The sequence below is a fragment of the Octopus sinensis genome, linkage group LG3 (assembly GCF_006345805.1).
Source record: "Octopus sinensis linkage group LG3, ASM634580v1, whole genome shotgun sequence".
Classification (NCBI taxonomy): domain Eukaryota; kingdom Metazoa; phylum Mollusca; class Cephalopoda; order Octopoda; family Octopodidae; genus Octopus; species Octopus sinensis.
In genome coordinates this window covers 143,001,304-143,029,058 of record NC_042999.1, presented here as the reverse complement: position 1 = coordinate 143,029,058, position 27,755 = coordinate 143,001,304, and the positions used below count along the sequence as shown (strand labels likewise).

General features: G+C 33.1%; 1 protein-coding gene across 4 annotated transcripts in view; it reads right to left on the bottom strand.

Moving 5' to 3' along the window:
* Positions 1-164: 164 nt before the first annotated feature.
* LOC115209210 (transportin-1) overlaps positions 165-27,755 on the bottom strand; it is a 61,798-nt gene continuing 34,207 nt past the window's right edge. For 3 of the 4 annotated variants that reach the window (XM_029777466.2, XM_029777464.2, XM_029777465.2), the window contains exons 17-23: positions 27,517-27,604; positions 27,191-27,289; positions 26,748-26,843; positions 17,711-17,786; positions 6,461-6,635; positions 5,751-5,883; positions 165-4,012 (exon numbers count right to left, since the gene is read on the bottom strand). In XM_029777466.2, coding sequence (XP_029633326.1) covers positions 5,776-5,883; positions 6,461-6,635; positions 17,711-17,786; positions 26,748-26,843; positions 27,191-27,289; positions 27,517-27,604 — 642 coding nt within the window. In that variant the 3' untranslated portion in view covers positions 165-4,012; positions 5,751-5,775. Of the gene's footprint in view, positions 4,013-5,750; positions 5,884-6,460; positions 6,636-17,710; positions 17,787-26,747; positions 26,844-27,190; positions 27,290-27,516; positions 27,605-27,755 lie in introns of those variants that run through there. The other variant, XR_004998376.1, reaches the window with a different exon arrangement.

Genomic DNA, 27,755 nt, shown 5'->3' with positions numbered 1-27,755 from the left:
TCAAACAGAAATCTCAGTTTGACTTCATTCATATTACTTCAAATCAATTATTTGCACAAAGTCTGATAATTTATCCAAATAATCATACAAGTTTACATCAAATTGCTCTCAAACATGAAAGACTGAACAAATGCATGCATAGACACAAAAGAAAGAAAACTAAATTCTTCCATGATACCAACCAGTTTATTCAGCATGCTTTACTTTAAAATCAGAAGACAAAACATACAAGCAGACAATGTCTGGCAGTATAAAGAGACAACTAGGTTTCTTGTTAATTGAAACAGTTGTCTTTATGCCTTTGTTAACTACATAACCTGTTAACTCATTACAGCCAGTTTATAACCAACATTGCTGGCTGCTCACTATACCTGTTGTTGCTGCCAGAACAGAATCTAAAGCAGAAAAATCAACTGCTAGTAACCTTAATTGTAAGAATATTGAAGACGGGAGGAGAGAGAGAGTAGAGTGTCAGTATTAAAATTGCAGACAATAGTTGACTTCTAGAATGCCTAAGCTAAAGCCAAAGCCAGCATATTATACTTGTAATTGAGCCTCAACAAATGTTTGCAGTTGAGTAATCTTTCATCATTGATTGCTTCCATAATAGTAATGTTAACAGCAAAGAAATATTTAGGTAAAAAAAAAAAATTAAAAAGCAGTAGATGAATAGATTTAAACATTTTCAAAAACTAAGAGACACTTGGGCATATTTTTATAATACCAAAGTGACAATTTTTCAGTGCTGGCTTAGCTACTGTAAAATATAAGACCAGTTATTGGGGTAAAAAAAGTTCAAAGTTAGCATGCCATAAGTTTAATAATGTTAGTCAATCACAACAGTCAACAATGTGATGCTATTTCACTTGTTTTCCAGAGAACGGCAGGCATTAATGTAAACACAGCCACACTGTATTGTAGGAATTTCTTTACCGAACAACAATAATATACCAACCATTCTCAAACTATATAGTGACCAACAATAATAACAATAATAGATGTCAAATTGCTTTAACGTGCACAAGACAAAACAACAGCCAAACTGATTAGATCTGTCATAATAGTAGCACAAAAAATAGCCATTTTGGCCAGGGCATTGCTTTCAAAATGCTGCCAACACACATTGCAAAGCCAGTGAGCAGGAGACCAGGTGCAGAAGACACTGTTACAATTTAGTCACACACCATTACTACAGTACGGCTAACTTATAGTAATGTAACATCACCAGTTTGGATAATTCTTTGTCCACTACAGTGTTGATGTCAACCTTTGACAACCTGACTGTCATCCAAAGATTAAGTCAAGTCTAGCAACATGCAGAAGTAGCTTCACAGAATTGTTTCTAGATAGAGTGTAGGCATCTATACAGACCAAACCAAAAGGAAGCCATAGAAATAAGTGTCAAAATGCATGGCATAAGACAGAACTTTACAAAGCTATTCATGGAAAGGGAGGAATGTTTGATTAAACCATTAAACAAAAAACACTGTCAGCAATATAAATTCCTTTTCCACAAAGAATAATGGAAATAGGAACCATTTCTCTGAAGAAAAAAAAAGACCAAAACAAATAGTTTAGCCCCTAAAGCTTCCATTTAATAAATCTGCTATTGAGAAAGGTAAACTAAAACATAAAAAGAAAAACTAAGATGCAAATTGATAAATGAAAAACAAATCACTAGTTTTCTATTTAATCATTGATTTTAATTATTCTCAGACTAGCAGCTCTAAATATGACAAATAGGTTGCAAGGAAAAAGAACCAAGAAGGATTTTGCTCAGGAAAATCTCTTTATAACTCCAGTACAGCAATATGGACCCGAAATAGTTACAGAAGGTAAAAGCAACTGTATGTAGAAAGGAATTATAAAATACTTCAATCTTTTTTTTTAAAAATGAATAATAAATATGTCATTCAAGTCTGATTAGTTCCTTTTGACATTGCCTAATAGTTAAAGGCAAACACCAGGAAACAGACACTGTTATTCAATTCAGCACCAAACAGGTTTTGGAATATTGCGACTGAGTTATGAGAGCAGGGCTGTCACAACCAACACTATTAAATCACTAAACAGTACTATTTTCAGCCAAATTTTCTCAGAGCAAATGAGAAATAGGGGAAGGGAAAAATTATCAAAAAAGTATGTACAGTTGTTATGGGATCAGTATTAATTTTAGCAAACAGACATTGAAATTATTGTCAAGGATAGAACATTCTAAAAAGATGTCTTAAAAAAATAAATTTTCTCAGAATTGAAAAATACAATAAAAATCTTGAATAAGCATCAAAGTGAAATTTTAAAAAAAAACATTTAGAATAATCAGGGAGATAGCAGACAAGGAAGGGATCTATAAAAACAGGGGTATAGTTAATATACAAAAAAAAGTGTAGAGATACTAGAGGTAAAAAGGATGAGACTAGAATGAAAAAGGAAGAATATGCATGTTCAGAGTCGTCAGTAAGAATGAAATATAACTAAGTCCAGCTCATATACAATATTTCCTCAGACTCAAATGAACTATTTTGTCTCCAACTGGTGGCAGTGTTTCCTATTGTTCCGCCTCCATATCTGGCACAACATGATAAAAAAATAAAAATAAATATGTTATCAGCAGACAAATTGAAAGCCAGTGGTGGAAGTCAATAATCGTTGTTGTGTAATAAGTAATAGAGTACCTATAATAGCAATAGTACTTTGCCCAATTAAGAGAGCGTTCTATTATTGTCAATTATTGTCGCTTCTTTTACAATATAGAAGTAACGATAGGACATGCTTCTCCATCAAGGAGATTTGCTAGAAAAAGAATCATACATACAGCTATATAATATATACATATTATATACTTTCACATGTATATACACACTACATACATGCATATACTTACACTCATACTTTATATACACATATGCATATATATACATGCATATACACATATATACTTACAAACACACTCACATAAAATACCCATGTGCAAATTTCAACAGGTTTAAAATTTAACAGGAGCATGCAATTTAAGTGCATGCAAGCAAAGTGCTGTTCACACTAATCACTGACTGACAGGCAAATGTTGCCGTTTGCGCCAATCTGTTAAGCTGATAATGCCATCTGCACTGAAGCTGCATTTTTTTTCAAAAGTCATTGTGAGTGCAATAAAGGGGCAATCTGCTCCACACAGAAGAGATCATCACATTTATGTGTAGATCAGAAACAGGTTGGTTGGTTGGTGTGTGTGTGTATGTGTACGCACATGCGCATTTTAGTGGTGTTGAGCCCACAAACAGATGGATCTGTCTTTTTTTATTATATTTTTTTTTGCTGCTGCATGCAATAAAAAAAGGGAGGGGAATACAAAACTGAAGCAGATCCAGTCAAGGGTCAACATATATTATTGAGGAGGATATTAAAGGAATATTATGGAGGAGTGAAAGAGAGAACAGCAAGTTGGTTATGGTGATGGTGGTTGTAATATAGTAGTGGAGTTGATGACTGCAGCTGCTTGCTGTGCTTGTTTAGTGGCATAATCATCAGTTTGTCGGTCAGCAGAGGCAGGAATGCAGACACTGTACGACAAGAAAACATGTACAAATCCCTCCCAATCACATCCCTCCCAATGAAGCTGATGATCACTTGAATTTTTTTTTTTGCTTTACTTTCCAGTAGACTGCTGCTTCTGCTGCAGGGGCAATTGACAATCCCCAAATAGTAATAATAGTTTTATGTTAGTAATAATACTTAGGAAATAGAGGGATCTAGAAATTATCCACCCCCCAGTAAAACCTTTTCCATAGTTTAATTTAATTATTTCCATTAACTCCTCCGGTTTGGGGAACTGTCGTTTGCAGGGACCCACCCCCCTCCTGACTTAGCTGAGCTGGCCCTACCTTCCCCTACGCCAACCCCTGTACGTACGGCCCCCTGGAGTAGTAGCCATGAGATTGAGGCTGCTGCTGCTGCTGCTGCCGTAGCCGCTGCTGCCCCTGGTTGCTTGTTGACCATCCCTAGAACCCCTTCCCTGAAAAGAAAAAGAAAAGAAACCATCAGACATTTTGTATCTTAAAGAAAGAGAAGATCTTTCTCATATTCAATCCAAATTTGTTGATTTCGGCCTCAATCAAGACAAGTGAATAGTCAGCGAAAAGATAACATTACCTATGCTATTGAAATTTAACATCATGTATAAAAATTGATTTAGCACCTCAGACATTGTTAATATTTAAGATTTTCAAATTTCTTTGACAGAAAAACACCCATAAGATACACATTTTCAAAGATCCATTAACAGTATTCAATAGCCACATCCAATAACATAATATGTAGTGATGAGTTTGTATTGTAAACGTCTCTATGTATTTGTAATATTCCAGAAACACTATTCAGAGTTAGACACTAAATTAGCAAATACACAAAACATACAAAAAGGTTGTGATGTTTATCAAATTGTAGTTGTATTCAGAAAAGCTTATATTTCAAAATCAGTCATTATGTGATACTAATGTATTATAAAATCAAATCCTACCATCAAATTTACTAGATATCTATATATATAAAACTCAACTTGTGTGTCTAACTTCCCGGCACATCTCCTAGCCAACAAATCGTAGAACCACCAAAAATGGGTCACAAAGTTTAGGTGAATGAAACTTGAACTGCGTTATTTCTGTTCCGAAATTCATCTCGCAAGTGCAAAAATCGATAATGTGTTTGTTTAGGCCTTATCCCATGCATTGAATAGTGAACTTTACTCAGTCAGCTGTTTGATGTGAACTCTGTTCACCACGTGTGCAAGCATGCGTAAATTGCGTGAAAAATAAAAAATCAAGATATAAAAAAGAATCGCCGTAAACATTGTAGAAATTCGGCAAAGAAATGAATTTTCGGGATGTAGCCTGGAGGGTTTTTTCGTATTAATCGTTTGGATTTTGTGAACACATACCAATTGTTTTCATAACATTTTTAACGCTTTGAATTAAATGTGACCATTTTGCGTTGAGTCTGCAGTTTGAATCACTTTAACCAAATTTTAGCAGGCCGGATTTTTGATCATCACGATACATCGCCAGCGACTCCCTGAAACTCTCCCCTGAAATCCCCGTTGAGAAATACTGATCTAAAAGAATAATTCAACAATGCAATTATTTGATCAACAAAAATATATATATATAAAGCTGAAGTTGTCTTCGTATGGCAGGTTTGGTAGCCTTCAACTAACAGTATCTCCTCCAAGACCCTGCGGTGCAAGTTGACCAAAATTGAAGAGTATGATAGAAGAAAGCTTGCTCTTCCTTCCGTAGAAGAAAAAATTCATATCGGTCCATGTTAACACCAAAAATTATTTACATAAAAAAATCCCTATTTTTTACGATTTTTTTACTGCTGTGTCGCCATTTTTCGGTGTATTTCAACCAGAAAAATGTTCACTTAAAGAGAATAACAAGCTACATAATGCAAAATTTTTACTTTTCGAAAATTCCAATTCTAAAGGGTCGAAACAAACCCTAGCAACGCCGGGCGATACTGCTAGTAGCAATATACTATTATTCATTAACTTTACCAGTAATATTACTGTTGCTGAATTACTGTACAAGTTTTGAGAACATTTTTTTTAAAAATCAAAATCTATTAATTATTAGTAATTTTTACTTTCCTTGATAAATTATTTTATAGCCTCATTAGGCTGCTATATTTATGAATCTGATCATAAATAGTATACATTTATTCACTGACATGCAAATAAGTTATTAAATACATACCATCCTTGGTGAGCAACCTAGATAATCAAACTCCATAATTAACAGCAAGTCGCTCTCTAAGAGGTTGTGGAAACTGGTCTGAAAACTTGGACCAATTCTCATCTCCAACTTGTTGCTTGAATCCATGAAGAATCTGATTTAAAAATGTAAACAAAAGCAATACATATTTAATGCAAATAAATGTAAATTATAAATTAGATATACATGAGTGTGCATCCATCGGTTCACAAACCACAAAGATCTCATAAATGGTTGAGGTGTTCACACCTCCAAAATTAGCAAGTTTATCTTAGGTATGTGACATTCTCTGAAGATCTGATACTTATTAAACAATTCAGTGAACTTTAAGATGTACAATTAAGTGGCTTACTCAGAAAAATATTTGAAATTTAAAATGAAATCAAGTATCTTGTTTAGAAGCACAAAAATTCGAACTGCATGCATCAACTACTTGGTTACTTTAAAAAACTTTCTTAAATTTAGGTCTTATACAATTAACTATAAGAGCTTAAGTACCCAGATGAAGATAATTTACCTGCATAAAGCAGTCTATTAGCTGAAAACAACTTCCTCTTCATAATTTACAGACTGTTAGATTGGACATCTAGCTATAAAAACACATGTTCTAAAAGTTCACTTGCAAATATTCCTTACAAGAAATGTACACACAACCAAACAAATAAATTGAAATGATCAATAAAGAAATTCACCTTGTAGAACATTTCTTTAAGGTCATGTTTGGGGTGCACCCAAGAGGCAACAGCATCACAGAAGAAAATGAAATCTTGTACAACACCAGCTGGGTTCACATTTATCATGTTACACACTCCACGGAAAGCAGAATCCTTTTCTTCATTGTCACGGATATTCCGCAAGGAAGTACACCTATATTGAAACAAATTTCCAATTAATATAAAGCAAAGATAAAAAAAAAAAAAACACAATAGAAATTTTACTGAAAATAAATGTAAACAGAGGAAAACAAATTACTGTTACAGAAATTACTTCTGACAGAATTGGAATGATTGCTGAAAGAAAATATTTCATAAATATGAAAAGTGTGTCTATGTGTGTCAACTTGAATATTTAACATGAAAGAATTATAACAAGCTCAAATAGTTACAATTCTTAAGAGTTTATAAAAAAACAAAAAAACACTATTGTTTTCTAAGCTGCCAAATCCAAACTATTCTATTTCATTGCATACTTGGCATTTTGGAATATGTTGTTTGCTATTTACTATTGTTTCAGTAAGACATCTCACAGTAGTAACATAATTCAAAATCTATAAATTGATAAACATCTGACACATGCACACCTTATCCTTTTTGATTTGTTTTATATTCAGTTTCTGTGCAAATGGCCTGTTATTGCCAGCTGACTGTAAGAAGTCCAGTTTTGCTGGTAGTTAGTATATTCTTTAGATCCCCAAACAGAAGATGTCATGAGCAATCAGCAGTTTAGTTTTCATATGATAACTGAAACCCCCATGTGTAATAATTAGAATGACATTTCTAAATTTCTTGCCCTCCCAACCTAGCTATCTCCAAAAAAATATAACATAATAGATAGGGACCATGTTTTACATTTAAGTGAAAATTAGGAATTTGAAAGTTTCTTATGAACACAATTTGGTTGATAGAAATCTCTCACATATACATGCATAGTTACATGCTTAGCCTCAAATACAAACATTTCCTTTTAACATATAGTCCCCAATATACAAAATGACAAGATGGTCACAGCCAGAAAGCTTGATTAGGCCTGACCCAGTGCTAAAGCTTTGTAATTTTCACAAATAAACAAAAGTCATTTTGTCTAACATTGAAAGTTGCTAAATGATACTAAATGCTTGTAGTTTTCACAAATACACAAAAGTCCCTTTAAATCAAACTAAAATTCATTAAAAACTATTTTCTTCATAAAAGAAGTATTAGCATTTACCAAAAGTAAGACAAAAAAAAAATTAAAACAAATCAATTATCTCCTATACAATCAAGTTAAATAAGGAAATCTAAAGCTCAACTGATTTATAGGGACCTGAAAGTGAAGGACTGAAACATGTTAACGAACAGTAGAAAGTGGCATAATGATGAAACATCACTCCTGATTAGCTGAAAAGCAATATGTACATCAAGTGAATAAATCAGATCAATAGTTTTGATACAATTGTTGTATACCAGTGAGAATGGCAGAAAATTCACTGTGGATCTTCAAAAAAAAGAAAAAAAAAAGAATTCAGCTGTTAGCACTTATTATAATTTATGGGCAACAAACCTACTACATTTACAGTACTTAGCTTCAAAAAATATTTAAACTAATAAACAAAGAAGACTATATCCCCATCAACATTTAATGTCAACTTTTTCTATGGATCAGACAGAATTTGTTGACAGATTTTCAACTAGATGTCGTCCTTGTTACCAACCCATACCTATTCCAAGCCAGGTAATATTTCTCCATAGCCAGATACGTTTTTCATGGAAGACTAAAAGCAAACATTGTATAACAGTGATGCTTGTCTACAATCATCACATGATATCAAGATAAGAAGTCCTACACACAAACACATATATGATGGGAATCTTTTAAATCCACTCACAAGGGTTTGGTCAACCGAGCATTATAAAAGACACTTGTCCAGGGTGTCACAGCAAGACTGAACCCAGTTGGGCAGCAAGCTTCTTAACCACCCAACCATACCCATCATAAAATTTACTTCAAATTTTGTATAAACTCTACAATCAATAAGACTGAATAAAATGTCAAATAACCACATTAATAAGTAATAAATTTATTTTCATCAACCAAAGTGGGGTTTTTTTTTGTTGTTTTTTTTTAAATTTCCATTGTCATATTCCCACTTGGAGGATTCTATAAACTTTTTATATTATTTGATAGTTACAAAATATTAAACTTCAACTACTTTTATACATCTAATCTCCCTTAAGTTTATCTTGCTGTCAGCCACAAATTCTTTTTATTTTATAGTTCATATTTAACATATTTGTACAAAAATAGATCTCTATAACTGATCAGCAATCATGAACTATAAATAGATCATAAGATATGTCATCACTCAGTGATAATTATAGAACAATTATTACTTATTTAAGCATACAAACCTTACATAATTTAGCATTTACAGAATCAGCTAGACAGTTTGAGTGATGTATAAAAATTATATCAGAACTAATGTCCGCTAATTGCAAGTAAAATATAAACACTTCATGTTCTATTTCAATAGTAAAAAAACAAAGTAATATTATTTTGAGCAAAAAATTATATTTAGAGAGCTTTACTGCAAATACAAACCTGTAAAAAATTTCAAAGAAACATGCATAAAATAGTGAATTGACAAAAAATGTTCCATAGACAATTATGTAAAATTATGTTCAATCACTTCAAAAGCAACAAGAGTCACGGAAGTATAAAATGTTAAAATCTTTATACAATTGAGATTTAATACCTGAACATTTCACAGCAGCTGGCAGAGATTTAAGTTCCTGAATACATGATTTACTGCTAGTGGTATTTTAAAAATTAAAATACTGAAGTGTTCACACCAATATCAACATTTTTATGCAACAACACTGTACACCAACGATCAAAAGACTAAAAAACCTAAGGTTGCAGGAAAAAAATTTTGAATGTAGAAAATGTTTCTAAATTATCAAGAAATAACCTGGTAGACTTCATGGTCTACTAACTTGAGACATTTGGCAGTGGTGCACACAAAAACAAAAAAAAGCTATTTAAAAATATCAAGAAAACTTTGTTTTATGTGTAATGGTTTAATGGTAAGGAATAGTGTATAGCAGTTAAAAAACAATATTACTAAATGCTGTGTCTTCAAGAAAGCAGCTCAGTTATAATACCAATACCTCTTTTGGTGTAAAAATTACTACTGCAATAAAGTTTAATACTCTACACATTAACTTGGCTTTGTCAGGCTACTGATGTTATTTCGTCATAAATCTTTCTTTAGTTCTATTAAGAATATTAATTCTAAATTTCCATAACAAAAACAAATAAAGTCAATACTAAAAATAAATAGTATATCTTCATTTATACAGCACTACATGTATACAAGCCTTAAACCCACAAGCCAAGGAAAAACTAGTCATAATTTTAAAATATTCTAGACTCCATAGAATTTAGTTGTGTCATGAAAAAGTCGAATTGGTGTGAATGAAATTTAAAAATCCTCATCAGATGTGTGTTAGTGTTTACTAAATGGTTTCCAGCTAGATTTAATAGATAGGGTAACAAAATATAGTTCAAGTGACAATGATTTGTCATGTTTTCAAAGATAAAATACTAGGTTATGATATAGTAATTATATATATGTAATGCATTAGATCATTTTTTTCAAACCCAAAACAATGAAGTTAAAAAAAAATTAATAACAAAGGTCAATGGTTAGTACTTTTACTTGGTATTTCAATATTTCATGGTTAGGACCCCTTCTTCAGGAAGTCTTCAAAGAAAAGATGTTGTTAGATTTCTCTACTTTGTTGTGTATATGACAAGAGAATGCAACTAACATTTTTTCCCTATAGACTTCCTGAAGAATGGATTCTAATCAAGAAATATTGAAATACCAGGTAAAAGTCTTAAGCAGTGACCTTTGTTATTTTTTATAATTTGCATTGTTTGGGGTTAAAAAAAATAATTAAAAATATAAAGTTTTGAATGGTACAACAATGCACTATAATACAAACAATGGACTATATACTTATTGTAATTTAGTCATCCATAGTCTGATGAGATTTTGGAATAAAATTCCTTCTTCAGATATTCTTAGATGGAGTCGTTACTATAAACCAATTATAGCAGCAACTCCATCTAAGAATATCTGAAGCAAGAATTTTATTCCGAAATCTCATCAGACTATGGATGACTAAATCACAACAGTTATTATAGTCCATTGTTTGTATTATAGTGCATTGTTGTACCATTCAAAACTTTTTATTCTTTACAACCAATATACAATGCTTCAAGCGAAGAACAATACTCTCCTAATTAAAAATGTATGTATATACATTTCAGACAAGTCTTCATGAAAACTATACTACACTGTATACTCATATGTGTGTGTGTGTGTGTGTGTGTGTGTGTGTGTGTGTATATATATACACACACACGAGGAATTTAGCAATGTTATTTAATTCACTTAATTTTACATGTTTACACATTGCCTTCAAAGTATTCTCCATTTGAAGCAATACATCAGTCCAGATGCGTTTTGCACTGTCTGAAGCAGTACTGGAACTCTTGTGAAGTGATGCCTTTTAATGCCTCAATCATTGTTTTCTTCACCACTTCCACATCTGCAAGTCTGTAGCACCAGCTTTCATCACCAGCGATCACCTTCGAAAGGTCTGGATCAACTTCCAACTGTTCTTTCAGTTCATGACACATTCAGTTGTGACTGCTTTTGATCTTCCGTGAGCAAAAGAGGCATAAATTTTGCTACAACTATTTTCTATTCACAATTCCTCACTCAAAATTCGTTGGCAGGAGTTCCAGGACACACCAATCATGTCAACAAGTTCAGTTGTTCAAGGACGGTCCTCCAAGATCAGTCCGTGAATTTTGTGAAGTTTTCATTCATTCAGGAGGTCGACAGACACCCTGAATGAGGTTGGTCTTTAAGTAACAAGTGACTATTCTTAAAGAATGAAAACCATTCGTAAACTTGTATTTTGCTCCTGGTAGCAGCTTTGTAAACTGTTTGAAGCATGAAACTGTTTCAGCCACCATTTCCCCCAGCAGAAAACACAATTTCACAAAAGCAGGCTGTTCCTTCATTTCAGTCAACACAAAAATCAACGAACAGGGAAGCACTGCAAAACAAAGACACATCATGTGGCAGTACAACTTCAGCTAATGACACCGATCAGCAGACTGATGCCTGAGGGTTGCATCAAGTGGCTTCAAGCAGCAGAAGCATAAACTACATACAACAGGCTTATCCCACAGAAAACATCTCCAGTTACTTTTGGATATTCCCTCTTGTCTGTATATATGTATGTATGCATGCATGCATCTGTATGTATCAGACTGTGTGTATATGTGCAGGCATGACTGTATTATTAAGAAGTTCATTCTCACTATGTGGTACTGTTGGCTGGTGTCTTCAATCACAGGTCTCAGGAGTGAGCCAAGTGAAAAAACTAACTTGATACAGTGTCATTTATTCAAAATCTTCAACAAAAACATGTACAGCCATTCAGGTTTTCATTGTTCAAAACATACACATGCATACATACAGACACACACATGTATATGTAAATCTGCATAAGTTTGTATTCCATGTACTTGTATCAAGCATTGAGAGAGAAAATAAAATTGGGTGGGTTATATTTGTGCACTTTTGACAATTCTATTAGTGAAAAATCAGGTAAGGCATTAGTGACAGGAAGTGCCTCAAGCTGTAAAACAATTTATCAATATTTATTCACCCAACTCTTGCTGGCATAGAAAAACATTAAAGACAAATGGATGAATTAGATATACAGCAATTCATAAATTTATTTATTTATATATAAAAATAAAATTATTATTTGCACCATGTACATCAAGGCCTGGAATATATTTGTGTGTAGGTGTGTGTGTGTGTACATACTTCTCCAAAGTTGGCATGCTATAAAGAAAAAGGACAAGATACACATGCACAAACACACCTATAATATGAATTAGTTATGTGTGTGTGTGTATATATATATATATATATATATATACACACACACACACACACACATATATATTATAGGTGTGTTGGTGTATTTTGTCCTTTCCCTTTATGGCATGCTAACTTTGGAAAAGTCTTGATTCTTCTCAATTGCCATCTGATAACTATGACATCCTACTGGAGGCAGTGTCATATTGAGTATATGTGTGTGTGTGTGTGTGTGTGTGTGTGTGTGTGTGTGTGTGTGTGTGTTGTGTGTGTGTGTATATATATATATATATATATATATACACACACACACATGCATACAATGTTTATAAATGGATGTATACCTATGTAGATGTAGTATGGTCTAAGTTCACTTCACCACCATGAGTCAACTCAAAGTTTGCGAGTAAAATTGAGTAGATAGAAACTGCTCAGAAGCTTGTTGGGTTGATTGTACTTCAATTCAAAAGTGCAGTAGATGGGGTAATAGATTAGAAAATGTTGACAAAGCAATTACTTCTGCAAGCAACAAACACTTTCCTCTTTATAGTGAAGGGCAGATTCTTTGATGCTTATGTTTGAATTGCAATGATGCATGGTAGTAAGATGTGAGTACTGAATACAGAAGATTTGTGAAGGCTAGAAAGAAATGAAGCAAGCTCACCCCAATGGATGTCAACATGCATAATCACCATAGTACAAATGAGCTGAGAAAAAAAAACTGGGTGTAACAGAAGTCAAATGTAGGGTGCAAGAGAAAATTGCATTGGTATGGGCATGAGATGCATATGGAGGATGGTTGCTGCATAAGGAAGTGCCATGCACTCCAAGTTAGAGAAACCCAAGAAAGAAGGAAATCGAGAAAGACATGGGATGAATTGGTAAAGGCTGACCTGAAGATGTTGCACCTTGGAGATGTCAAAGAACCATATTGATTGATGATATGTGGTGCTGCAGAAGACCCAACAGCTCATGGCAAAAGGTGCATTAAAATGATGGTAGTGATAGCTGGAATCTCTATATGGATACATAAGTTTGGCAGGATACAAATATATACATACACACATACGTTACCTAGGAAATAAATGTTCTCTTTTTTGTATGTCTAAGAAGCCCCTTGGCTACAGTAAGGCAGGACAATTGTCATGCTGATGACACATACTGAGGCAGATATTATGTTCAAGGCCGTTGAGTGTGTGTGGGTGTGTGGAGAGAGAGACAAATACAGGTATATCAAACACCATATGTGTGTATAAATGGGAAATAGACATGTACCAAAGAGAACATTTATGGCTTCGGTAATTTGTGTGAGTGTGTGTGTATATATATATATATATATGTATACACACAGTTACATGCCTAGGCATAGTTCCACACGTGCTAGTTTGTGTCGTCATTTTAACTTCTAGTTTTTTATGCTTGTATAGAGCAGATGTAATTTATTGAGGCAGATTTTCTGGCCAGATATCCTTGCTGTTGCTAACCCTTATCCATTTCAATCCTAGCAAATTACTAGGCTATCATTACCCAACTCAGACACCATTTCAAGTCCTTTTGTTTATAAAGATCATGCAACATGTCAAGATACACGAAACTGTTTTTGCAATCACCTGCAATCACAACCCCAATATTGATAGCAAGGCTGTTTTTTCTAGTCAACAAATACATGTAAAAAAACAACAGGAATATAAAAACCCATTCACACAAAAACACAGATGTAGAGACACATACATACATACATACATGTGTGTGTGTGTGTATATATATATATATATATATATATATATATATATATATATATATAGAGAGAGAGAGAGAGAGGAGAGAGAGAGAGAGAGGGAGAGAGAGCATGTGTGTATGTATATAGTATATGTTTGAAGATACAAAATGGAAAAATTTAACTCAAAATGTGTGTGTGTAGAAAACAGTTATTTTATTCTACACAGATGGGAAAAATAGAAGTTGAAAATGCACTGAGAATAGTTAAAATATTTTTTATTAATATATTTGAAGTTTTAAAGGGCTTCACAGTTTACACTGATTTTCAAAAAGTTCAAATAGAAAGATTTGGCTTATGTCGCAGTTGTCTTGCTTCTAACTAGTGTTAGAAGTTTGCCCTGTTTTTATAGGGAATTCATGGGTTCAAATAGGATTTGATTGGTAGAGGATAGTCACATGACTGGTCTTAGAAATTTTTGTAGGTTCCCTGCTACCTCTGTGTGTTAGCATCAAGTGACAATGTTTGACACAGTTGACTAGCCATTGGACAACATATAAACTCCTGTCCACTCTCCCACGAAGCTTTTTAATATAAAATATACTGTCACGTGACACTAAAGCACGAACATAATAGGAAATGTATAGAAGGTTATAAACTTAATGTGTTCATTCTCTACAAACATTTGACAGAAAACACTCACTGCATTGTTTGTTTGGTCAACTGTCAGCCTTAACTTACAACACCAAACATTGTCACTTGGTACTAACACAAGAACATAGCAGGGAACCTACAAAAATTCCTAAGACCAGTCATGTGACTTCTCTACCAATCAAATCCTATTCAAAATGTATATTAATTTGAGCCATGAACTCCCTATAAAAACAGGGCAAACTTCAAACACTAGTTAGAGGCAAGACAGCTGCGACGTAAGCCAAATCTTTCTATTTGAACTTTTTGAAAATCATTGTAAAATGTGAAACCCTTTAAAAGCTTCAAATATATTAATGAAAAATATTTTAACTAGTCTCAATGCATTTTCAACTTTTATTTTTCCAATATATATATATATATATATATAGGGAACATATATATATATCATCATTTAACGCTTGTTTTCTATGTGTATGTATATGCATGCCTGCTAAGCCTATATTTGCCACCACCTTCTGCACTCCTGGGTGATCCATCTCATCTACCTGTTAGTCACTTTCATTCTTTCAACTCATATCCCTCCATTTCATATCTCACTACCATCTATGGATTGTGTAAATTATGAATGGTCCACCCTGCATCTCACACTCACCCATCCCTAACCCCCCACCAAAATCCTTTACTAGTACTATCTATTGATCTATCCTCTTCATTCTACTTGTACATATTTTCCATTTTCCATCCACTCCCTACTCCAATCATCCCCATCTCTGCTGCATTTTCCTTCAGTGTCCACTCTGTACAGCTCATATGCTACCACCAACATACCCCTCTCCCCCTCTGGCCTTACCCCAAGATCCTAACAAAACTCTTTCCCCTCAATGATTCTCTCTGGATCCACCCACTCTCACCTATTTTCTTTGATGCCCCTTTCTGCCCATCCTTGCCCTCATGTGGCTTAACTCATTTCATCACCCTAACTACCATCTTTTTATCAGTGACTAGACACAATCCCTCCTCTTTCCCTACAATTATTCCCTCTACTACCACCATCTCCCAACTATAAATCTGTTCCTCTCATCATACTTTATCTTCAAGTTGCCAGTAACTATTTCCTCAACATTCTCCTCCAGTTTAGCAAGTTGACTTCACTTGTACTGGTATAATGAAAAAAAGCACCCAGTACATCCTGTAAAGTGACTGGCACTCGAGTGGGTATCCAACCATAAAAACCAAACTACAAAAGACATTGCAGCACAATGTGATCCTCTTGACTCATCAGATTCTGTTGAACCATCCAAATCATCCCAGCAAGAAAAGTGGACATTAAATAATGATAGTAATTGTGTGAATGAGTGTGCACATGTGCATGTGTTTGTGTCACTGTCTTCACATTTGTGTGCTGTTTGTAAACAAAACCACCATTCACATACAAAAATAGCATCATAAACAGCACACTAACCCTCTGCTTTTGTGATCATGAGCTGTTCATGTCCAAAGAACAAGCGGAAATATCTTGCTGGGAAAGTGGGAGGTTGGAGAGAAGAGCATCTGGCTGTAAAATTCTGTCAACACATTTTGTCTGATCCACACAAGCATAGAAAAAGCAGACATTAAAATGATTATATACATACTTATGAACATATGCCTCTCATTGGTTAGAGTTTTTGCAAATATAAATTCTTTGACCTTGTGAATTAATACTATGAAGAAACAAATTCAAGAAAACTCTTTTACCTGCTCCAGTGACTGGGCTGTGGCCAGGAACTATTCCAAGAATCAATTTTTTTTTATGTGAAAAATACAATTTAGAACTAGGTAGGTTTTTACTAAAGACAATTCTTCAAAATGAAACTTAAGTAATTCCTCTAATCCACAATTTTAAACTTATTAGTCATGTTTAAACAGTTCATCTGCACAGAACATCTCAAGTTAGAAATTAAAGAAGAGTTATTTAGTTAAAGCATCAATATCAAGCTAGCTCAATTAGCTGAAGTCCACTCTCAGATCTGTAGATCATGACTATCTTACAAAAATTACAAACATGCCCAGATCAAGAAATTTACGATAGTTCCATAAAAAGTATTCCATTTAGTGTGTATGAGTGTGTACACTTTTGTGTGTTTGCAAATATTTTCAAATTCAACCATAAGTTGCAACTATGATTAGTAAATATTGAACATTTTGATAGTTACATTTTACAGCAGACAACTAAGTTTGCAATAAACAGAGCAAATCCAATGGTTTTATTCCTTATTCATAAAACTGGAAAGCAAACAGATATGAGAATAAATTTCTACTTACAGGATATTTTAAAATATAGTGAAGCTAGAAATAGATTTAATTAGGGATAGGGAAGAGGGAGCACACATCCTTGAAACAATCAGAAAGTAACTACATTATCTCAAAATCCCACCCACTCCCAAAACAGATGGTGTTGATTAGAAAAAGAAAAAAAAACAATTGGAAATCATTCTGAGCTGTAAATAGCATTTGGTTTGTTTGACTGCTTAAAACAGAAGGGTGTTAAAAAATAATAATAAATGAAATAAACTGAAAGAGAAATGTTACAGATTGTAAAGCCAACAATAAAGGGGATACATAGGTTTCCTAAAGAAAAACAAACTAATGTAAAATTGTTAAAGAAACTGATGAAGATAAAAAGAAAAACAAATAAAACTGAAGTAATAATAATAATCTAAATAAATAAATGAAAAACAGCTGTGTAGATCATAGAGGAATTTCAATGTCTAAATAATGTCAACAAACATCAGCTTCCCTTATATAGCAAGTGGCACAGCTGTATAAGTTTAACAGATGTTTGTGTAAACATTGCAAGACTGAAGAAATATCATTCTGAACAAAAAATGTGAAAGAAGAGAAATAAAAAAAAGGTTTACACACCACTGCCTGATAAACTGTTGTAACATAGGGGCGACTTCTTGCGGACATACTAAACCAAGGCGACCAATTGTTATCGCTATGTTACCATGGTGACAAGACGGGGAGCAAATATATCGGGAAGAAAACAGAGAAAAGACAAGTCAACAAAACATACAAATTAAATGCAATCATATTAAAAAAAAAAAATAATTAAAAAATTATTGAAAAATTACAAAAACTTAAAAGAAAGTTAACTTAAGTAGTGTGAATTGCAACCACATTTACATCAATACAACATTTACAACACAAAGCAAGTGATCATAATAAATAAATAGCAATCCAACAATAAAACTCCAATTTCTTTTCTCTTTTTTCCAAATTAACAAAAAAAAGAGAGAAAGGGAGAAAGTAAGAAGATGATGAATGAGTCATTCAACTATTGTCCTTTTACCTGCAGCTTATTGCAATCTAAATAACTAGTCTGTAGCTAAAGGTCGTCAGTATAAAACACACTAGGATAGTTTCTCCTGGATACATTCACTTTAAACCTACTGAATTAAATAAAATTTTCTCAAAGGCATATAAGCATCCATATATTTGAAACCTGTGGTTTATATATACATCATATGCTATGTAATTTGGACTTAGTTTTCTACAATCATACGGATTTAATCATAATCAGCATAGAAAGATATCAGAAGAATCGAGAACATTGTTGCAACATACTAACAGAAATTATTACTATAGGGAAGTAGGTGACCTTGCAAAATTAATTATCTACCAGACTCCTCGAGTTATCATAGTCTTGTGCTCAAAGACAATTCTAAATAATTCAAACCTACAAGCCATATTAAAATATTACTGTAGGGAGTGGGAGCAAGGACTTATTAGGATTCATTTCACTCTTAAACCAGTTCTTTGATGTTTTTATATCACCATTTATTTATTCCTGACTGAATAGTGTTGACTATAGGAAAATAAAAACTTTCTTAAAGTACTTTCAATAGGATATTAGTAATTCTAAGCAATATATATTGCTGTAAGGGACTTGGGTTTATTTTTCTGATTCATTATTAAAATACAATAGATTGCAAAAATTGTTGTTACATTCCATTATATTCAGTTATATTCCTTTATGTTCTGACTTCAATCTTCATCTTGTTTGAGATCAATTAAAATCAACACTTGCATTAAATTTTAACCTTGGGCAATACTAAAAATTTCACTAATGTCACTTGTGTTTATGAAAATACCAGTAAGATATTGAGATTAATTCATTTAAATATCCACCTTGCATGTGGTTTGATAGATAACGTTATAGAGAGATGTAAATCAGATAAGCAAAAAATTCTCAATTGAAATTTCCCTTTAATTTAGGAATAAGAAATAAGCACTACTTGTTAGCAACTTAAAGAGAGAATTTCAAGAAATTAAAAATGTAAATTAATTTCGAGAAGTTCTTAGAGAGGAAAATCACAACAAAATATGCCTGTAAACATGTCCTTTGTCTGCAAAAAGATTAGATTTTCCCCTAACCATGTAAGTTTATTTTAAGAATAGTTTAAATCTCTTGAAATTATCTCCCCCTCCTCGCTCAGATGTTAATTCTCCCCCATTCAATAGATTAGTCTGATCCAAACTCATGTCACTGGCTCGTTTGAACTATTTCCTTTAACATGTTTTGTTCAGTAAGACCATTGCAGTCACAAATGTCAAATACATATATTATAGGAACCATAGCTCTGAACTTCATAATGCTCTACAAGTGTACCACTATTTTTTTTCAAATGCTTGTTAACATACTTGATTGCAAAATCCTTATCAGAAGAACAATGAATGATCAGAGCAAATTATCTGAATATTAGGGTTGTTAAGCAAAATTTTAATGCAGAACTTGACATAATTTATGACAACTTGTCTTGAAACAACATTAACACCACACACCTCAATTACTTAAATCTATCAACATTTTCTCAGTTCATATACTTTACTGAAACTATTAGGTGAACCTATTATTTAATACACATTACATTTAAGCTTTTCTATTTCTTTTCTTCAGAAAAAAACCTTTGAAGACAAATTTCTCAAATATTTTCAAACTAGAAATGAGAGGGGTTTAAGTAAACAAAGTATGCAAAACACTTTGCTCTTTTCACCAAACTATAGTTTCTTCACCTCTTTAAGTACCCAGTAAAAATACAATTAAAATACATAAATGATGGCAGCAAATTTAAATTCAATAAGTTTAAATATGTTCTAGCTGCAGCTTTTACACTAATAGACAAGCAACCACAAAGAAATTACATTAATATGGAAATACTCAAACTTACAAAAAAAAATCATGCTCTAACAGAAATATATTTTAATTCCTTTGGTCCTTCTATATGTAACAGAAAAAAATTATGAAAGCAACAAATACAAGAGTCCATTTTGACCTCTGCATCAGTACCCCCACTTTCTTTTTGTGTGAAAGCTGTCAGTCCAACCGTGGTGGTGGGGGGGTACAAGGAAAAGAATCATTTGCGTAATCTGTCTGATGAACTATTTTTAAGCAAAGGATGATAAATGCTGAAAGAAATCTACCCAATCAACTTCTTAAAATCTGTGTGCTATTTTCCATTAGGTCAAGTAATTGGTTTTAGTTTGGAAGGTTAAAAAGGAACCAACTCATGACTATAAAATGGAATGGAATCCAAACATCACATGAGCCACTTTCAACTAGACACATGCAAATTCAAAAAGTCTAGTGAGAATACAGTATATTAGTATATACCAATATACTCTTTACTTCTGCTGTTCCAAATTTACTATACCTATTTTGCTTCACAACACTACTACCTTGCAAAGATTTTTATATAAGATGATCAGCTCTTTCTTGTAACTTATTCTTTTTCATAAAATCTCGTAACTTGAAAAAACACTTTTCCACTTCTCACCAACTACCTTGGTTACAGGATATTGTCATCAAGACAAAGCCCACATCTCCCACCCACTTTGTAAATTACATTGATAATTCTCAGTGAAATATAATAAAATGCAAACTATTACAGACAATAGATAGATGTTCTTAGAACTTATACAATCTGAGTTACTGTGTAGCTACGACATGTAACCACCAAATTTCCTCAACCAGACTTGTCAAGTCCAAACAATTTTAAATTGTTTAACAGATTTTAACTTCATAAGCCCTGCTGTTTAACAGTACTGCTCAACCAATCACAAGATTTTATTATTCTAATAAAAACTTTTAATTGTCTACACAATTATGATGGAAATCCCAAAGTATCCTTAATCATTTAGCATTCAGATCATTCTGTAAATGTAAAGCTTCTTTATTTGCATTGTTTTGAATTAATCTTGCAATATCTCACAGCTTCAAAATTTTGATGATGTGATTGTTTAGCTTTAAAATGGCATTTTAGGGTAAGGCATGAGGATAGATCTGGCTGGTTTGAACATAAAACAAAATATTTTGGACAATAAATACTGAAGGGTTAAATGCTACAAGTAAATAATCTTGCTCAAAATAAATACTGGTATTACTCATATTATTGAGTCTTCCCATAAATAATGCAGTTTTTTCAATTGCATAAACTAAAAGTCAGAAGGGGACAGGATAAACTACCTGCATCAATTTGCTAAAAAGCAGGTAGTAATTTTACCTTGTCCTTATTCTTAGTGCAAGTTCTGAAGAATGCAGTTCAATTTTAACAGTTATTTTTTCAAAATTATAATGGAAGTGACAAAGGAGCATATTCGGTATATTTTGCTTTATGAGTTCAATAAAGTCAACAACACAACAGAACGTGCAAGGAAAGTTATTGCAGTATATGGGGACCAGACAATAAGTGCAAACCAGTGTCAACAGTGGCTCCAGAAACTAGTCTAGTAGACAAGCCTCATCCTGGAAGATCTGCAGAGCTCGATGAGGACACCCTGCAAACCCTGGTGCAACAAATCCTATTGTAACTGTTAAAGAACCAGCAGAGAATCTCCAATTTGGTCATTCAACCATTCACCTGCATGCCATTGGAAAAGTCAGCAAATTGGGTTAATGGGTTCCTCACAAACTTTCCAAGTCTGATCGTGCACAGAGGAGTGAATGTGTGCTCTTCTTTGCTGTCATGTCTCACGAATGAACCTTTTTTTGAATCGAATAGTGACTGGTGACAAGAAATGGGTTCCCTATAGAAATGTCAAGTGTTAAAGACAGTGGGGAGGAAAAGGAGAAACACCGGCATCCCAGGCTGAAGAAAGTCTTCACCTATGTACAGTATTATCTGTTAGGTGGGATATGAAAACTTTTAAACCCAAACCAAATGATAACAAAGGTGATCTGTGAGTAGCTTAAGTCAGCGATAAAAGTAAAATGACCGTCTTTGGTTTCAAGACAAAAGGTGTTCTTCCATAGGGATAATGCTCTGCCCCATACAGCAAAGATGACATTCCAAAAGCTGGAGCAGATGGAATGGGAAACAATACCTCACCCACCATATTCGCCAGACATTGCCCCATTTGATCATCATTTATGCCACAGTCTTCAAAATTGTTTGGACAGAAAATATGAATTTTGTAGATGAGGTCAGAACAGTAGTGGAGGAATATTTTTTTGTCACGGACAAGTGAATCTTAGAAGAGGGGCCTTGCAAGTCTACCAGATAGACAGAAGAGTATTGTAGAAAATGAAGGAGAGTATATTTTAGATTTTAAAAAAACTATCTTAATTTTGAAAAATAAAAGTTGTAAAAAAAAACATTTATAGGATGACCCAAGAGAAGCATTTAAATATACAGAATAGAAGGACTAATTCTATAATATATTTCCACCAGCTGACACTTTGCCCTACAAAAATCATTTTTTAGACGGAAACAAATCAAATACTTTCTCAAAATAAATGTACCAAATTGTGGTTGAAGAAATTCATTATGAAAAAGAAAAAAAATTCTATCAAACAAAACAGCAACTGAAATAAGGAGGAAATTAAAAATTGTCTTAACTACATGACTGAGACAAAGATATCCAGCAATAGCTTTTGATAGGCACTGGAATAAGGATACTTTAAGACATCTTTCAAATGTTATTTGCACTTTACCAATAATATCAGTAAACCCCTACCATGAACAACCCTTAGATCCGTGTTGCATTTCATGAAATATTTTGTGAATTTCTCCTAGCCTAAATATGGATTTTACTTTTGATAAAGCTGTAAACAGTCAAGACCTATTTAAATATATTCTACAGTAACTAAACAAAAATTAGAGACCAGTTTTACAAAGATCTATATACCAGTTACATTAATAATAGATGCCACAAGATTATAATAGTGAATTTTGGAGATCAAAATCTTAGAATAAAAATTTGCCAAATAAGATAATGACATATAAATGATAATTCCTAAATACATTTTCAGGTAGTAAAAGAAAAAATACAAGTTTAAATGAAGCTTATCAAATTTTATATAAACAAAAATAAGCTAAGTAGAATTTATATTTTAAATCCATCATTGACCTTATGTAAACTTCACTGGATAGTTTTATTTAAACCAGTTCAAATGGTTTCAAATTATGCCATTTAGGAGCACAAGTTAAAAAGTTTTTCTTATTTACACTACAATATTTTACCTATTGATTTTATTTTAATTTCCTATTTGTTAGCCATAAATATTTTCATTTACCTAAAAATCCCAGGTCAAATTAGATTGACATATGATTTGCAATATCATTTTGTATTTGTTGTTAAAGATTTTAAAGGTAATCAAGATCAACTTAAATCATGTAAGTGCTGAAATCCTACTTTAAACACAAGACAACTGATTCTAATTAGAAATTAATGAATCCTCAATAAAATAAAAGTGAGAAAATAAGTTTTGATTAAGGGCTTTGTTTGGCAGCAGCACAAAATTCAAATTAATTCATTAGAAACAAGAGATAAGTAAAAAGCCTGATTAAGCATGAACTTAAGCAGTAAGATACTGAACTAGATACAACTAAAATATCTAGCTTCATGTTCCATCTTGACTGTAACAATAACCTAAACTGATTGAATTTCTGCAAAAAACCATTTTAACAAAGCCCAGCTCATTAATACAACTTCTTAAAAGTAACAGTAAATCAAAAGAAATTATTAAAATTAAAGCTTTACTGATATGAAAATCAATACGCTTGCAGGGATTTCTGTTTGTCCATTGCACAACACAAATGAAAATGCATGCAATATATCAATGTAATGATTAACACCATTAACCTTAAACAATGCTAAGACCAAACAAAAATTTAAAGCCTATCTCCCAAAATGCTAAAATGAAAATGAAGTATACATAACTATTACAAGCACAAAAAAAACGTGCATTTCTTATATAAACTTATTCAAAAAATTACATACACGCACACACACACAAAAGCTATGATTGTATGGAATAATTTCAATTTCACATAAGTTGTAAGTTATGAATCAAATTTTAAAAAAATACTGGTTTTTAAAAAGGTGTGGAAATTTTTAATACCTCTTGGTAATAAAGTGAAAACTATTTTCTAAAGATTAAGATATGCCAGAGCACATGAACTAACTGGGCTTTAAAAACCAAACAGTATTTTTAACTGTGGTATAGTTAAATGAGTACAGTGACAAATTCAGGGTACAAATAGTGGTTCACCAAGGATCAGTCCTCAGCCCCCTCTTGTTCATCATAGTCCTCCAAGCAATAACAGAAGAATTTAAGACAGGCTACCCCGGGGAGCTCCTCTATGTTGATGACCTTGTTCTCCAAGCTAAATCACTTCCAGAACTAAAGAAATTTCAGGTGTGGAAGCAAGGTCTAGAATCAAAGGACCTTAGAGTTAGTATAGCAAAAACCAAAGTCTTAGTAAGTGGGGAAAGTGGACAAATCACAAATCCCTTCAGGTAGATGGCTCTGCTTGATCTGTAGAAAAGGCATAGGTAGAAATTCCATAAGATGTACCCAGTGCAAGCTATAGACACATAAGAGGTGCAGTGATATCAGAGGAAGGTTAACTGAGGGGGAAAAAGTCTGAGTGTTGCAGATGTACAGATACAATAAACACTGCAAATGTACAGAAAATGGACTCCATCAAATGCCAAGGGATAAAACTAGTAGTTGATAGGTAACCAAGTCAGTAGCAGAGGTAGATGCTCTGAGAGCATAGCTACTAGAATAAGAATAGGCTGGGCAAAGTTCAGAGGACTTCGACCACTGTTGGGAACACAAGGCCTCTTCCTCAAAATGAAAGGCAAACTGTATGATGCTTGTGTTTAAACAGCTGTGCTCCATAGCAGTGAAACATGGGCTGTGACCACAGAGAACATGCAAAAGTTTGAAAGAAATGATGCCAGTACACTTCACTGAATGTGCAATGTCAGTGTGCACATATGACAGAGCATAACTATCTTGAAAGAAAATCTGAGATTAAGAGGAATCAAATGTGGTGTGCAAGAGATGAATGCACCAGTATGATCATGTGATGCATATGGACAAGGACAGCTGTGCAAAGAAGTGCCAATCTCTGTGGAGGGAACCTGTAGAAGTAGACTTGTGGTAGAAGTAGACCCACGAAGACATGGGACGAGGTGGTGAAGCATAATCTTCAAATGTTGGAAGACAAGTGATCAAGACCTTTGGCAATATGCTGTGCTTCAGAAGACTGAAGCCACGTGAAATCGTAGTAGTGACCATGCAAATGGCATCTGTGAAATCATAATCATGGCCACTGCCAGAAGTGTGATCTTCAAATGTCCGGCTTTGTAGAGACAATTACAAGTGACCGAAACCTTTTGAAATATGCTGTGCTTGAGAAGACTCATCAAGCCAAGTGAAATTGTAGTTGTGGCCAATGCCAGTGTCATGTAAGTGGTACCTGTGAAATTGTAGTCATGGCCATTGCTGACGTCATGTAAATGGCACCTGTACAAGACCAAAACCTTTTGAAATATGCTGTGCTTGAGAAGACTCATCAAGCCAAGTGAAATTGTAGTTGTGGCCAATGCCAGTGTCATGTAAGTGGTACCTGTGAAATTGTAGTCATGGCCATTGCTGACATCATGTAAATGGCACCTGTACAAGTGTCACATTAAAAGCACTCATTGCACTCTTGGAGTGGTTGGCATTAGGAAGGACATCCAGCCATAGAAACCAAGCCAAATCAGACAGGAACCTGGGGCAGCCCTCTGGCCTACCAATTCCAATCAAACCATCAAACCCATGTCAGCACGGAAAGCAGACGTTAAATGATGATGATGTATACTTTTCTTATCAGAATTGGAATATTACTCCCAAGACAAGCAAACAAATCAAACTCAGAAAACTTTTATACTGTTGATATAAGAAAATAAACTTAAATTTTAATAAAATACCTAGCTTGTGCTAGCAGCAGAAAACCGACTAACAGTAGTGGAAAACTAACACTGCATAAAAAAGATGTTGCTGGGGAATACCTCTATAGGAGGCTAGGTATTCAATTTGCTTCAAATCAGCCCTACTTACCAATGACCTGAGATTATTTCCTAGCAACATACACATTTACATTTTCTTAATTGGTGTAGAGGTGACTATCAAATAAGAATAACAGATTTGGACAGTTTGTTTCAGTGAAGTAAATTTCTCATTAAATGAAGATTAAGTTATTTAAACAAACTAAATACAAAGTGAAAACATTTTTGTTTCTCTCAACAAAACTGATTACACAAGAAAACGCATAATGTATTTTTTAATATTATGGTAAAACAAATAAACCAGGGAGGAACATCATATACTTACAGAAGTGTTCACTTGAGAGGGAAACATGCCACAAAATTTCATAATAGAATGGGCACTTTATCAAAGATTAAAATTATCAGAAGTCTTTGACAAGTTATACTAACTGGCTCAATTTTCTTTTTAATCTGTGACAAAAGGGGAGGAGTAATAAATGAAAATCTTCCATAGTAATACTTGGAATAATCTACAAGAACAGGGAATTATGCTTACACATTCTTATAGTTATTTCATCAATCAAATAGACATACATTAATTATTAGCATTTATAACAAATACAACTTTACTGACCTGTGTTCTCCAGCAGAGTCTTTGGGGTGTTAGGTCGATTGATTATTTCAATGAGAGGTGTGACAACTAAATTTATATATGGCTGTATTTCATGACCTGATTGATACGTATAAAAAATTCTATTTTAATACAACCAAAACTCATATTATGTTCAATTTATAAGACTAATTTCCAATCCAAAAGCAACAATTACTTTGAAATTGTTTAAAACAGCTGACTAAACTACTCAACTAAAATAGTCAGATTTTCATTTCAGATAGTGATATAGTATTTAAATACTAGAAATCATAAAACATTAAATACTTGAACATTTGTCAAATTCAGGTATATATTTAGTAATTTTGAAAACTAAATGTCAGTTACCAGTTACTATAATTTATAAGAACTTGTTATTTATCAGTAGCAAATTACTACTGAGCTAGTAAAAAATAAAACATAATTACCCATTTTGATGGAAATTTCACCAATAGCCCATGTTGCATTATTACACACTGATATGTATTCTGGATTCAAATTAGCACCAAGTATTGGCATAAATTCACCTAAATATTGAAACAGATTTAATTTATTAAAAAGGTTAATTTAAAAGATTCTTCTTGTAACTTTCATTTAGTACATTAAATATAAACTATCATACTCCATGTTGAAGTTCACAAGTCATTCTTCTCTCCAGCTTACTGCTAAATTATGAATTTTATTTCAACTATGAGTGTAAATAAATGTAAACTGGTTTATATTAAAAATATAAATACAGTGATTAAGTACTTACCTATACATGGCTTTACATGTTGGAAGCAAGCTTTAGTCAGGTCTCCTAGCAAAGCGAAAGAACTTTGTCTAACTTCAGGCATTGGGTCCTAAAGAAAAGAGAAAAAACATCAAAAAGTTTGTTTCAATTTGCAAACTATATCAAAATTGCCATTAGTATTCGAAATGTACAAAATTAGGTTGAAACTACCAAGAATCAAAACATGCCCAAATTCTATTTGTCTGTTAAATCCTAAAACT